Source organism: Bombyx mori, chromosome 25, assembly GCF_030269925.1.
Source record: "Bombyx mori chromosome 25, ASM3026992v2".
Classification (NCBI taxonomy): Eukaryota; Metazoa; Arthropoda; class Insecta; order Lepidoptera; family Bombycidae; genus Bombyx; species Bombyx mori.
This window is the reverse complement of record NC_085131.1, coordinates 3,397,064-3,412,441: the sequence shown is the minus strand read 5'-3', so window position 1 is coordinate 3,412,441 and position 15,378 is coordinate 3,397,064. Positions and strand designations below refer to the sequence as shown.

Genomic DNA, 15,378 nt, shown 5'->3' with positions numbered 1-15,378 from the left:
TGTAACTAAACTGAGACCTTAGAACTTATATCTCAAGGTGTGTGGCGCATTAACGTTGTAGATGTCTATGGGCTCCAGTAACCACTTAACGCCGGGTGGGCTGTGAGCTCGTCCACCCATCTAAGCAATAATAAAAAGAAAACTGTAACTTCAGGTATGTTAAGGCCGCCCGCGATCAGAAGCGATGAAACAAAATGTATAATAAATATGTGTATTATTCTCCGTTTATTTTATACAACAGAAATACTACGAGCAGTATGATGGTTTTGTGGTACTCCACGGGACGGACACGCTCAGCTACACTGCGTCAGCCCTCTCGTTCATGTTCGAGAATTTGGGGAAGGGAATCGTGATAACAGGATCTCAGGTACGATGCATACTCGATTTTAATTATATAAATGACGTCATAGATACAATTTTCCTTTTTCCCCTACCTGTGTTGTAATCTAGGTGGCTATGCCAATGTAACCGGGTGAGTAAGTAAGCTCACGGGCTCTAATCAAGCGAATTTGCTAACACTGGCCCTAGCAAGAGCAGTGCTTCGCAGAATCTACCACCGGATCGGAAACGCGGCCCACTGAGAAGATTCGACGAGAAACTCAGTGGGCTCTGTCTGGGGACAGATACCACAACGATCAAACCAAATTTCATAGTATAGTAGCATTAGTTAATGAGGCCCAGTTGTCGAATTCATGCGAAATATCCACATTTCCTTTTCAATACCTAATACCTGGGGCCACTGCGGTCATCCACATTGCGTTTCCAGAGGACTTTTTTGCCACGTACCATCCGGCTATGGAATGAGCTCCCCTCCACGATGTTTCCCGAGCGCTATGACATGTCCTTCTTCAAACGAGGCTTGTGGAGGGTATTAAGCGGTAGGCAGCGGCTTGGCTCTGCCCCTGGCATTGCTGAAGTTCATGGCCGACGGTAACCACTCACCATCAGGTGGGCCGTATGCACGTCTGCCTACAAGGGCAATAAAAAAAGAAATCGAACATTAATTAGACAAAATCTCGTACTTTGTCAATCGCGTGATGCGTTAAAGAAGTGGATATTATGTAAAGGCGTACTAATGTTATTTACTTTTGGCTTTTTGATACTGATATATCTATTAAATAACTAGCTGAACCGGCAGACTTCGTAGTGCCTCAATCTAAAAAAAAAACCACCTAAACAGTACAGATCACAACTTCATTGGTTGCCTATCCGACTTCGCCGTGATGCACATGTTTTATGTATGCTGTTCAACATCCTCAATAACCCAGCTGTTCCCCAGTACCTCCGTGAGCGCTTCGAGTACCAGATGCCCCGTGGTGTACCCTGTCGTACAAGTAGATCCCTTCTCCTTAATTTTCCCCCTCACTCCTCCAGCCGCTACGGTGGTTCGTTCACTGTGCAATCTGTGCGTCTGTGGAACTCAGTTCCACACTCAATCCGTGCAAGTCCCTCACTTGAAGTTTTCAGGAAGGCATTAAAGGAGCACTATCTATCAATTTAGTATTATTTATATGTATTTATTTTATGTATTTCATTATATATGTACGTGTATGTATATATTTATGTGTGTAATTGTGTATGTATATAGTTTGATATATTATGTATTAGTGTTTATTTTTATTATTTTTATTGTTAATGTCTATAGTATAAATAATTAAATTAATTAGATTGTACTCATCTACCCACTCATGTAAAGCTTTCCTTCTTTGAGAACGGTTAGCTGGTAGATAACTCAATTGTTGAGTTAAGCTCGCCATTTTTTATATCTTATCGTAATTACTGTATTATATTAACAGTGTGTACAAATAAAGAATAAAAATAAACTTTTGTATAAAATAAACTTAAAACAAACAAAAGGAATCCGTCCGACGAGGGACACAACAAGGGAAAAACAAAATTGTTATTTTTATTTAATTCCGAGCATTTTCATATTTATTTACCTTTTAAACCTTCTCTGGACTTCAACAAATAATTCAAGACCAAAATTAGCCAAATCGGCCCAGCCGTTCTCGAGTTTTAGCGAGACTAAAGAACAGCAATTCATTTTTATATATAGAGATATATAGATTTTGTATACAGATACCGATTTTCGAGCCAAGAAGCGACGGCGTGGACAATTTTGTTTCATCACTTCTGATCGCGGGCGGCCTTAACATACCTGAAGTTACAGTTTTCTTTGGAAGTAAACTGTACAGAGGAAATAGGTGATGTTTTTTTTTATTATTGCTTAGATGGGTGGACGAACTCACAGCCCAACCGGTGTTATGTGGTTACTGGAGCCCATAGACATCGACGACGTAAATGCGCCACCCACCTTGAGATATAAGTTTTAAGGTCTCAAGTACAGTTACAACGGCTGCTCCACCCTTAAAACCGAAACGCATTACTGCTTCACGGCAGAAATAGGCAGGGTGGTGGTACCCACCCGCGCGGACCCACAAGAGGTCCTACCACCAGTGAACATCCAATAGATGTGAATCCAACATACTAGAATATTGAAAGCCATCAAACATTTCATATAATTAAATACATGTTAATATAAAATATCAATACCACACACTTATGAGATGATTAGGAAGTCAAACGATCAGAGTCATGGTGAAAAAATATACATGCTTAATGATTTTGTTAATCCGAAATGGAGCAGCGAATGGTTTTATAAGACATAGAGTTGAATAGAAGATACTCTTAATCATTTAGACTCCTATTAAACTCTATTTAATTTTATTATTCCTAATAATTAGTAATGAACAGAAATATTACCTCTTACCCTTAGATTCTCCAGCCTTCGATTTTCAGAAGCTTTCAGAAACAACCTTAAGTTTAATTTGTAATTAAAGATAACCGACATTTAATTTATTTATTTATTTTATTTATTTATTTATTACACACAAAAAAGAGGATATTTTTTTTTATTGCCTTTGTAGGCAGACGGGCATACGGCCCACCTGATGGTGAGTGGTTACCGTCGCCCATGGACTTCAGCAATGCCAGGGGCAGAGCCAAGCTGCTGCCTACCGCTTAATACTCTCCATAAGCCTTGTTTGAAGAAGGACATGTCATAGCGCTCGGGAAACACCGTGGAGGGGAGCTCATTCCATAGCCGGATGGTACGTGGCAAAAAAGATCTCTGGAAACGCACTGTGGATGACCGCAGTGGCTCCAGGTAGTATGGATGAACTCTACTCCGGTGGCGGGCGGTGCGATGGTAAAAACGAGATGCTGGTATCATCTCGAACAATTCCTCAGAGCACTCCCCATGGAACATACGGTACAAAATACAGAGGGAACCGAAGTCCCTCCGCAGACCCAGAGGCTCCAAACGATCCGAGAGAATGGGATTATCGACAATCCGAACGGCCCTCCTCTGTGTGGAGTCAAATGGAAGAAGCTGGTATTTGGGAGCCCCGGCCCAGAGATGGGAGCAGTACTCCACGCGAGGCCGGACTTGTGCTTTATAAAGCAAAAGTCTTTGTCCAGGCGTGAAGTACCGCTTCGCTCTGTTGAGGACTCCCAGCATTTTGGACGCCAACTTGGCTTTGCCTTCCAAATGACTCCGAAACTGGACATCGCTCGAAATGTCGACCCCAAGTATCCCGATACTCTCGGAAGGTTGCAGGGATACTCCTTGGAATTGCGGCGCCATGACAAAGGGGTCCTTCTTCGCAGTGAACGCGCAAACCTGTGTCTTCAACGGGTTGAATTGAACTAAGTTCGATTCACCCCATTTGGAGACTCGCCCCAGAGAGTTCTCCACTTCAGACACAAGTTTTGATCGTCTCTCTTGCACCACGCTCCGAGAGAGACTCTGATGGCCGATATATCGCGCATCCCCCGTGCCATCATCTGCATAGCAATGCATGCCATCAATAGACAGCATGTCATTGATATACAGGATGAAAAGCGTGGGGGAGAGCACCGAACCTTGTGGAACGCCAGCGTTAATGGTCATGGTATCAGAACAGTCACCGTCTACAACGACCGTGATGCTCCGCCCATTCAAAAAGCTAGCGATCCACTTGCAGAGACCCTCGGGGATTCCGTAAGATGGTAACTTCGATAGAAGTGCCCTATGCCAGACCCTGTCGAAGGCCTTCGCGATATCAAGGCTCACAGCAAGAGCCTCGCCCTTGCTCTCCAAGGCTTCAGCCCACCTGGGAGTAAGGTATACAAGAAGATCGCCAGCTGAGCGACCGTGACGGAAACCGTACTGTCGGTCACTGATCAGCTGGCGATCTTCAAGATACTTCAGGAGTTGTGTATTTATAATTCGCTCCATCACCTTGGAAAGCAAGGAAGTTATCGCGATAGGCCTGTAGCTCGATGGGTCCGACCGGTCACCCTTCTTGGGTATAGGGTGGACGTGGGCGGTCTTCCATGAAGACGGAACCCTGTTAGTGCAATAAGAGAGGCGATACAAACGCGTTAGCGCAGGTGTCAGCTCAGGGGCGCACGTTTTCAAAACCACTGCGGGGATGCCGTCTGGCCCACTCGACTTATGGACGTCCAGGAGTCTGAGCTCCCGCCTGACTGCACACTGTGTGAAGCAGATTTCCGGCAGGGAGCTATCACACCGGGGGATGTTCGGTGGTGTGGCACCCCCGTCGTCCACAGTCGAGTTCGAGGCGAAGAGTTTGACCAGAAGGTCAGCCTTCTCTTTCGCGCTGTGGGCCAGATTGTCATCGGACTTGCGCAGTGGTGGGAGACTAGACCTGCAGAAGTTTCCTTCTGCAGCTTTGGCGAGCGACCAAAAAGCACGGCTCCCGGAGGGATAGCTCTTCAATCGCTCGCCAACTCTAGCGACGTGCTCCGACTTTGCCTTGGCAATTACCTTCTTGTAGGACCTGGAAGCGGCGTTATATTTCCGCCTTTCCCCTGAGATGTTAGGATCCCGACGTCTCCTGGCATTATCCCATGCCACGTATGCGGACCGCTTGAGGTGTGCAGCATCCCTGCTGGCATTGTTATACCAGGGTCTGCTGCGACCCCCAACGGGCACTTCAGAGGAGGGAATAAACAATTCCATCCCCTGGAGCACCACGTCTTTAAGACGGTCCGCACAGACGTCAGGATCAGCAGAGGAAAAGCAGAACCGCCCCCATGGGTAGGATGCGTAAAATTCACGCAATCCATCCCAGTCTGCTGACATATACCGCCAAACTCTTCGATACCTGGTCGTCGTTCGACGATCAGGACGAGAGAGTGGTACGGCAGCACGAATAAGGCAGTGATCAGACGATCCAAGCGGAGCGTCGACCACCACACTGTATCCGGCCGGATCTGTGGTCAGCAGAAGGTCCAACAAAGAAGGCTCGTGCCCCTCGATATCTGGGACACGGGTGGGCTGTGTCACCAGCTGGGAGAAGCCGTAGGCCAAGGCGAAATCGTAGGCAGTCCGACCCGGGAGGTCAGTGGTTCTGGATCCCAACCACTCTTGGTGGTGAGCGTTAAAGTCTCCAAGAACCACCACCTCCGCAGATGGGTACTGCTCAAGCACGCGGTTAGTCCCCTCTTGCACATGCTCAAACAGAGCTGAACCTGCATCACTGCTGTGGGACCTGTACAGGCATGCGTAGATTCGGCTACGGCCCCCGTGATCTACGCGCAGCCACAAGAGGGACAGGTCCCGTTGTTCGAGGCCCCGAAGACGGCGACAACAGACATCAGCCCGGACGAATACGCATACTCCGGCTTTACGCAGGAAGTTGTGCTCCAATACGTAGCCGGGGTATTCAAGGTATGAGGTATCATCCGGAGCAGATATCTGCGTCTCCGTTAAAAAAAGCAGGGCAGGCTGCGCCGTCTCAAGGTGGTGGTGTACGGCGTCAAGGTTGCTATGTAGGCCCCTGACATTGCTGAAATCCACATTAAATGTGGAATGGGGGACCGCCTGTGAAACCCTTTTCTTTTTTTTTTGTCGTCTTCATGATGTTTAAGTTTTCGGAGAGTAGGATTAGGAGAGGTAGGATGTTGGAGGTGAGATCGAGGCAACACCTGAATGAAGCGCGGAACATAGTACGTGCTCGACCACGGGTTGCGTGAGAGACTGACGCAGGGCATGGAAGGGCCCCCAGTCCACTCTGCGTGCGATGGCCGGGATCCACTCCGGTCTCCGACTCCGGCACGACGACCGCACGGCAGGATTTTACACCGGTTGGCGGGACAGCTTCCCGGGGCGGAGTTTAGTAGAGACACCCGGGTTCAGGTCCCCCCTACTGACCGGCGGGCGGCAGCGGGTACCGTTTCACTGGGTCTCCCTATACCCCCGTCAAACAATCACGCCCCGTGAGTTCGCACGCACGTCTGCTCCGCAAGTTCCAGGCGTCACCAAGACTCAACCCCAACAAGGAAGGGGAAAGGGAAGGGATAGAACTGGCTCTCCAACCCACACGCCGGAACACAGCTAGGCTATTTGGCGGCGGACTCTAGTTGGAGGGTGGTCGCCAGCCAGTCGGACTAGGTCCTACCACCGGTTATGTTTTCGGCTCCCGTTTAGCACCACCCAGGGGTCACTTGTAGGGAATCGCGGGTTAAACCTACGGAAGCGGGAAGCACCAACCCCCAAATAAATATATATAGGATATAGTACAGAGTAATAGGAAAATTATGTACAAAGGCACTTTAAGAAATATCTTCCAGTAGACCTGCGAGAGGATTCTGAGAATAATAATTATTAAAAGTGATGAGTGTGCGTAGAACAGCTAAAATAACAAATACAACATGAGAATTATAGTAATGCACATACACATAGAAAATATTGATTTAAATATTGATCAACCCATGGGTCGATTAGTAACCGCTGTCTTCACTCCGATATAGAACACGAAAGGTATCAGCGACTCATCTCCACGCTTTCGATTCTCCAAACTGCGTGCCCATAGTAGAAGTCGGCCTTGAGATGGAAGTCAACAAGGCTGCCATATTCAAACCCAACACGATCGAGAAGTTTCACGTGCACGCCAGAATGTCCAAGAACGTGGGCTTGCTGAGGATCTTTCCGAGCATCAGCATTGCTGTGGTTAAGGCTTTCTGTCAACCGCCCATCGAAGGTAAGCTCCATCATGACATTGCTACATCGACCTGTCATGGTTTTTTTATCGCGTAATTAAATTTACTAATTAATTAAGAGTCAGCAAGCTGAAGTGGCAGTGTGCTGGCCATATATGCCGTAGGACTGACGATCGCTGGAGCAGACGGGTCCTCGAGTGGAGACCGCGCAGCGGAAGACGTAATGTGGGACGCCCCCTGGCTAGGTGGTGCGATGACCTCCGAACGGTGGCCGGCAAGAAGTGGATGAGGAGAGCCGTACATCGGGCTCAGTGGTTTGAGTAGTGGGCGTAGTGGTCAGAGGCCTATGTCCAGTGGACGACTGTGGGCTGTTGATGATGATGATGAATTAAATTAACTGGTAGTACCCTAATAGCCGAAACTCGACAGGAATAGGAATAGGATCGTGACGACTACGATAAAATACTAATAATAATATTGTTTAGTTCGGCTTGGTATATTAAGCGTGCTTTGTATTTTTTTAATAGATACATCTGTTATGCTCTGCCCAAAGTCTATAACTAATATGGCATTACATAAAAGGGATATAGTCTCTTTTCAATGTAGTACGTCGATCTATTACTAGATTTAGAAGATATTCGACTTCCGTATTTTAAATTTAACCAATTGCGATAACGCGCAGTTTAAGGTCTGATCATTCGACCATGAGATAAACGTTATCCATCTAATAAATCATAAGCTGACGGACTACTTATACAATTTGATTGCTGATAGAAATTTAATATTTGTGTTCTATTTTAAAATCTGAATAACTATTACTTTTTTAATAAAATACTTTTTTGACAACTCTTTTCATGTTCGTATTGATCTGCCCTTAGCATGGCTCATTTTCTGTCTGGTAATAAAAGTCCAAAGAAGGCACTATAACCCTTAACACGTGAATTAGAAGTATCATTTTCGCAAAATGGCTTTCTCCCTCACAAATCGCCCCAGCAATAGTAGCGATAGTAGCAGATTAATTTTCGTACACAGGAATGGTACTAGAATGCTACGGAGCCGGCAATATTCCTATCAATCGCGATGACGTTTTGAACGTTTTGGCTGAAGCCGTCAAGAGAGGAGTCATCCTGATTGTGATCACGCAGTGCAATACCGGATCTGTTGCCGCTTTGTACGAGACGGGACAAGTGAGTAAGGCCTTTAGTGAATACAAAGAGTCTGAAGTTATCCGACTATGTATTCTTTTAATAAAATTGTTCCGTATCTTCATTTCTGGTGTCTAATTTGAAGCCTGTTATTTGACGATGCGTTGCACAATTCATTACCACGTTGCTCTGTCTTCAGCAGTCTTTATTGCTTCAAGCATAGGCACGCGGGTGAGTGATGTTATCAGTTTTGATAAACTGGTGAGGTGATAGTCCGCGGGATCTTTTTTTCTTTGATTATTAACCTTTACAGCACTTTATATGATCGTCTATATATTTACATATAATAATACGTATATATTTACAAATATAAATAATTACATGAATGTTTTCAATAAACTCCAAAAAGGCTAGACCGATTTCAATGAAATTGTATCAGGAAATCTTCAGATTGTCTTAGTGGTTGTGAAGTTTGGTACCGATCGAATTAAAGATTGACCACTTAAACGGACCGGCTTCAACTAGTATATAACACACTTAAAACTATATCTATTTCGTATTTCTTTTAAAGAAGTTTAATATCGTTACATTACAGTTGATGGCGAAATACGGTGTTGTGTCTGGCTTTGACATGACCCCGGAAGCGGCTTTGACTAAGCTATCGTATGTACTGACGAAAACCGAACTAAGTTATAAAGAGAAAACCGAGGTGATTTAATATTTTCATTAATCTAGATGGGCATTAGAATAAAATTTAATGATAATATTAAGAAATATTTCGATAAGACCTTATTTTATAAATTTAAATAATTTGAGATAAATTTCAATGACTTGAATTAAAATTTTGTACGGTGACGTCATTGTACAATATTGCGAGCTATTTGTGAAAACGCCCTATAAGTTCCTTAATTTCCAAACATTTTTTCATCGCCTTGTGGGTATTCGTTGTTCACATACATTACATGCAAAATGTCAAAGGGTCTCTACCTCCCGCTTTCTTTTAAGGTACGAGATGAACTACATTCATCCATGATATTCCAACTGTAAGCCCATTGGTTGGATCTTCGGGTCCTATCTCATGAAATTGGCATTACTGAAGCTCGTGAGCATCGGTGACCGCTCACGATAAGGCATAAGGTGTACATCAACCTTAAAAAGCATTTGGTATCAACGAGCCTATGGTATTTTTGGTGCTAAGTGGCTACCGGAACTTGTAGGCATTAATAACGTAAACCCCCACCTTGAGACATGAGCTTTATCTAACTCTCAGTTATGTAGTACAATGGATGCTCTACATTTCAAGCCGGAACCCATTAATGCTTGCCTGCAGAAATTGGTAGGGTGGTGGTACCTATCTTTGTAGGCTCACAAGACGCCCTACAGCAACTATTAAAACGAAAAAGTTACTTTTTCAGATGATGATGAAGAATATCAGAGGTGAACTAACTAATGTCTCTTCTATGGCTATCGAGGTGAGCAATACTGAAAATTATTGTGTTTTATTAAGTACCGTCACGAGTGATTTAAATTGACCTCACAACATTTCTACAATAAGAATGGTGCTAACTATTTGTTTTTGGCCTTATGACCGGAATGCCGCCACTCACCATCAGACACGAGGGCGAAGTCTTAGTTGAAATATATCACGGCTACATGACCCTTCAAACGAAAGAACCGTAGCTGCTTTGTGACATAAATGTTACTAGTCAAAAGGTTGTACAGTGATCTCATTAGTTAATTGTTAAATTTGAATCTCAGGATCAAACTCTCAAAGAAGCTCTAGCGAAAAGTTTAAATATCCAATCGCCGAAGAAGTTGTTGGAGGTGACTGAGCGGGTGATATCTTCGTTGCTGTTATACGGTATCGAGCGAAGTGATGAAGGGGTCATCACGAAGCTTTTGGGTTCGTATGAAATGAAATTTTCCACATTTACAGGGCCTAAGGACTTTTCTCTTCGTGGACCATGTTTTGTGTGTGTGTATTGTAGTCCTAGGGTACCCTGCTGGTACAAAGGGCCCTCACAAGTTGTCTCCACTTGACCCTGTGACCCTGTCTTGCGCTTGCTCCTCGACATCACTCCAGGTCACGTTGGCAGTCCTCATCTCACTCTCCACGGTGTATCGCCAAGTGTGTACAGGGCGACCAAATCTTCTCCTGCCAAGCGGTTGCCACTCAAACGCGATTGATTCTGCGTGGACCAGACATATGCCAAATACTAAACATGATCACACAATGACTACACCAACGAAGTGGTTAAGTTACATTATAAAATCACGAGTTTTCATCATCATCGTTATGTCACCTGCAAGATGATAAATACAATTACGATCTCCTCATGTCTCTAGGCAAACTGTATGAGCGTCTGCTCTACAAACGCCTCAGAGAGTTCGTCTCATCCAAGGGCATTCTCATCGATGAACAATTCGGATTCCGTACAAATCACTCATGCGTTCAACAGGTGCACCGCCTCACGGAGCACATTCTTGTGGGGCTTAATCGACCAAAACCGTTATACACGGGAGCTCTCTTCTTCGATGTCGCAAAAGCGTTCGACAAAGTCTGGCACAACGGTTTGATTTTCAAACTATTCAACATGGGCGTGCCGGATAGTCTCGTGCTCATCATACGGGACTTCTTGTCGAACCGCTCTTTTCGATATCGAGTCGAGGGAACCCGCTCCTCCCCACGACCTCTCACAGCTGGAGTTCCGCAAGGCTCTGTCCTCTCACCCCTCCTATTTAGCTTATTCGTCAACGATATTCCCCGAACGCCGCCGACCCATTTAGCTTTATTCGCCGACGACACGACTGTTTACTATTCTAGTAGAAATAAGTCCCTAATCGCGAAGAAGCTTCAGAGCGCAGCCCTAGCCCTAGGACAGTGGTTCCGAAAATGGCGCATAGACATCAACCCAGCGAAAAGTACTGCGGTGCTATTTCAGAGGGGAAGCTCCACACGGATTTCCTCCCGTATTAGGAGGAGGAATCTCACACCCCCGATTACTCTCTTTAGTCAATCCATACCCTGGGCCAGAAAGGTCAAGTACCTGGGCGTTACCCTGGATGCATCGATAACATTCCGCCCGCATATAAAATCAGTCCGTGACCGTGCCGCGTTTATTCTCGGTAGACTCTACCCCATGATCTGTAAGCGGAGTAAAATGTCCCTTCGGAACAAGGTGACACTTTACAAAACTTGCATAAGGCCCGTCATGACTTACGCGAGTGTGGTGTTCGCTCACGCGGCCCGCACACACATAGACACCCTCCAATCCCTACAATCCCGCTTTTGCAGGTTAGCTGTCAGGGCTCCGTGGTTCGTGAGGAACGTTGACCTACACGACGACCTGGGCCTTGAATCAATTCGGAAATACATGAAGTCAGCGTCGGAACGATACTTCGATAAGGCTATGCGTCATGATAATCGCCTTATCGTTGCCGCCGCTGACTACTCCCCGAATCCTGATCATGCAGGAGCCAGTCACCGTCGACGCCCTAGACACGTCCTTACGGATCCATCAGATCCAATAACCTTTGCATTAGATGCCTTCAGCTCTAATACTAGGGGCAGGCTTAGGGACCCCGGTAACCGTACTCGTCGAACTCGACAAAAAGGTCGACGTGCAACCTAACCCACGCATCAGCCCGCTGAGTTTCTCGCCGGATCTTCTCAGCGGGTCGCGATTCCGATCCGGTAGTAGATTCATTCGCGAAACAATTGCTCTTGAGTTGTTAGGTCTCCTTCGGAGGCGCTCGGGCAGTTGTTAACAAATCCCACCCCTCTTGGCTGAGCCTTTGCTCGCCCACCTGTCCTGGTGAAACTGGAAAGGCCTTCGGGCCACCAGTAAACTTTCAATCATAAAAAAAAAAAAAAAACAATTACGACCTGTAGCCAGTCCGTTACGGTCGGTGGCATATTAACCACTCTAAAGTAAACCGAAGACATGGTGTGGCCTATTTTGAAATTGGTGCCATGAAATTTTACATTTGCACTGTACAGAAATGGGAGCAGACGTTAATGCCCAGGACTTAGAAGGTAGGACTCCACTTCATGAAGCCATACTAAAAGGATATGCTCCTATTGTCGAGTATCTTCTCAAAAATGGTGCGAATGTACATTTGAAAAATTGGTAAGCTTTAAAGATAGTACAATACAATAACACTTTAATTTATAATTCAGTAATTGCAATGTCCTTTTTAAACGTGCTTACGTACCGCAGACCCATCAGTTCATGTGTTCCCCAACAAATTTATGAAATGCAAGCGCAGGGCTTTTGTTATTTTCTGTGTCGAAACAACATAATACTAATAGGTGAGTTCCTAAAGACATCAACTATTTTCGTAAATCAAATACCGCTATGTTCCTGTATAAAAGACGAGGCATATAATAGTGCCAGATATTGGTGGGTGCAAAATCATCACCGAGATAGACTAAAGAATTTGATAAGGAAACCTTCTACTGATACTTTAGCTTCGGCGACAATCACTTGCTGATGTCTGTAATGGACTCTCAATGCTGTAGTTAACAGACGAGCTTACGACCCTGGTCTTAAGGTTGCCAGAGCCCGTGTACATCCCAAGATGAACGGTCACTGTGGAGGTAGAAACCTCAATCGTTTTGCATAGGACGGTCCAGCCTACCGGGTGGGAAAATTGGCCATGCCAGCAGTAAAGATTGAACATTGACAAAACGTCGGTTTTAGATATGCAAAAGAAAGTGTCAGGAAAACACATTGGCACCAAAGTCTTCTTTTATATCTGCTGTTAAGCATTCATGTGTCAATTTAAGAGATTTAAAACTGGTGCGGTTAAAATTAAACTTGCAGCCTTTTGTTGAACCAGTCATTCCCTGAAAATGACAAATGAATTCTTGGACAATAACGCTCCTTCAATATTCCCCCATCTTCTCAGTGGGTCGCAATTCAGGTCCGGTAGTAGATTCTGCGATGCACTGCTTTTGTTAGGGCTAGTGTAAGCAAATTCTCCCCCTAGGCTACCAGCGAATATGTAGGGAAAAACATTTAATTTGGAACATTGCCGCTAATGGGTATTGTTTCAACAGAATCTCTTATTAAATGATGGTTGCACAATTTGTGAGCGCAAAAGTACGTAGAATTATATGATGTTTGCGATTACAGTAATGGCGAGAGTCCCTTAATGACAGCCGTCCAGCAAGACGCTCCGATTATAATCAGCTTGTTGATGAAGTGCGGGGCTCACTTCGCGAGTGCAGACAACAAGCAGGTCTCGGAGATGCTGTCTCTAGCATCAAGGAATGGAGCCACAAGGAAGCTGGAGTACCTCAAGATGGCCGGAGCGGACTTGAATCTGATCGATGAGATGTACCAGACATCACTGCATAAGGTATCTTATAGTAACACTATCTTTTGCCCGCGACTTGGTCCGCGTGGAATAGTTACTTTGGCATAACGCTAAATTTTACCCGCCTCTTCATTTACGTAGAAACTGAAAATATTTTTTAATAATAGAATGCTATGGAGCTATTTAAGGTACCAAAATCACGCTTTTTAACCGACTTCAAAAGAGGAAGTTATCAATTCGACCATATTTTTTTATCTATGTCATGTTTACCGATTTCTTTATTGGTGCTCCGCTTGGATTGGTCTTAGCGTGATGTTATATAGCCTGTATATAGCCTTCCTCAATAAATGAGCTATCTGACACAAATATTTTTTCAAATCGGACCAGTAGTTCCTGAGATTAGCGCGTTCAAACAAACAAACTCTTCAGCTTTATAATATTAGTATAGATTATTTTTCATTGGGCCAATTTGGCATCGGCCTAAGCGCTGGGGAATCCATTTACGGATACCCGGTCGAGGGGGGTACCGAACCGGGTTATGTCAGCCAAGGTCCTTCACCCCATCAATTCCTCGCAAGAGACTATGTGTTGAAAAAGCGTGCTAGGTGCTCGTCCCGCAAAACCAAGTACCGACTGAACCACATCGAGCTCCACCACACCGACTACACCAAACCTACGGTACCGTTGGTGTCCGTTGGTAGTCACTTGAGCACTTCGAAATTCCAAAGCCACCTCCCAATTTAAGACATCAAGTCGAAGTTTCGGCAACTGCGAATCCATCGTTCTGTTCAGACCACATGATTGCTTCGGTGAAGCAGTATGTAGTATTATTATATTACGTAGGTAGTAATGGTGGGCGCTACCTATCGGTGCGAATTTTCGATACGATCTACCACTAGTAAATGCTAGTATACTGGTATACTTGTATAATTCACTATAGTGGTATTTTTTTTTATTGCCTGGATTTGTGGACGAGCTCACGGCCTACCTGGTGTTAAGGGGTTACCGGAGCCCATAGACACCTACGACGTAAATGCCGCCACCCACCCCGAGACATGAGTTTTTTGATCTCAGTTCTCACAGTACAACAGCTGGACCCGCCCTTCAAACCGAAATGCATTACTGCTTCACGGCGGAAATAGGCAGGGTGGTGGTACCTACCCGTGTGGACTCACAAGACGTTCTAACACCAGTAGAGAATAATATGTAATAATATATATTCAGAAAATTTTGTAGTCCATTCTCCATCGTCTCATTTTACTACGGTAGAAGACGGGGCATTGTCAGATAGCAAGATTCCAATATCTTCAAGGTCATTTCATTTTCAGGCTGTCATCTGTAACTACCCTGATACGGCCAGGTTCCTCATAGACAATGATGTTGTGAAAGAGGCAAAGGATATCCTCGGCTATACGGCTTTGGATTACGCGGTCAAATTAAATAGAACGTTATTTATTGAGATGTTTAAATAGTATTCGTGTAACTGGTGGCGATGGCGTTAATCTGTGTCATCGATTTATGTGATCTTCTCTTTCAATGGTAGTTCAGTTAATATAAGTTTTATATTTGAGTCGACTATTATCAAAGCCGGCAATCTGACTTTTGGATAATTATTGGTAAATCAGAAAATCGAATTATTGATTTTGTATTCCATTGGCAGTCACAAAACTCTTCGGAACGACATCTTAGATAAATAACAGGTTAACTATTAACCTTTATTTAATGCAGGTTTTGAACCGTATTCTTTGAAGGAGACGATTATATTCAAATCAATCTGTATTGACATATCAATAACATTTTTTTGTCCAAATGCACAGATTGCCACCTTTGATAATAGACGACTCATTTGTTCCTAAGTACTTATTGTAAATAAAGTTAATAAAGTAATTTGTTTTGGTGGGTA

The 15,378-nt window shown here is 44.6% G+C and overlaps 1 protein-coding gene across 1 annotated transcript in view; it reads left to right on the top strand.

Annotated features, from left to right (window-relative positions):
* The window catches only part of LOC101739993 (L-asparaginase 1), a 23,166-nt gene extending 7,788 nt beyond the window's left edge, over positions 1–15,378 (top strand). The window contains exons 4-13 of the mRNA XM_004923365.5: positions 242–367; positions 2,080–2,204; positions 6,820–7,049; positions 8,041–8,195; positions 8,749–8,862; positions 9,569–9,625; positions 9,912–10,056; positions 12,154–12,283; positions 13,292–13,517; positions 14,804–15,378. Coding sequence (XP_004923422.2) covers positions 242–367; positions 2,080–2,204; positions 6,820–7,049; positions 8,041–8,195; positions 8,749–8,862; positions 9,569–9,625; positions 9,912–10,056; positions 12,154–12,283; positions 13,292–13,517; positions 14,804–14,947 — 1,452 coding nt within the window. The 3' untranslated portion in view covers positions 14,948–15,378. The remainder of the gene's footprint in view (positions 1–241; positions 368–2,079; positions 2,205–6,819; positions 7,050–8,040; positions 8,196–8,748; positions 8,863–9,568; positions 9,626–9,911; positions 10,057–12,153; positions 12,284–13,291; positions 13,518–14,803) is intronic.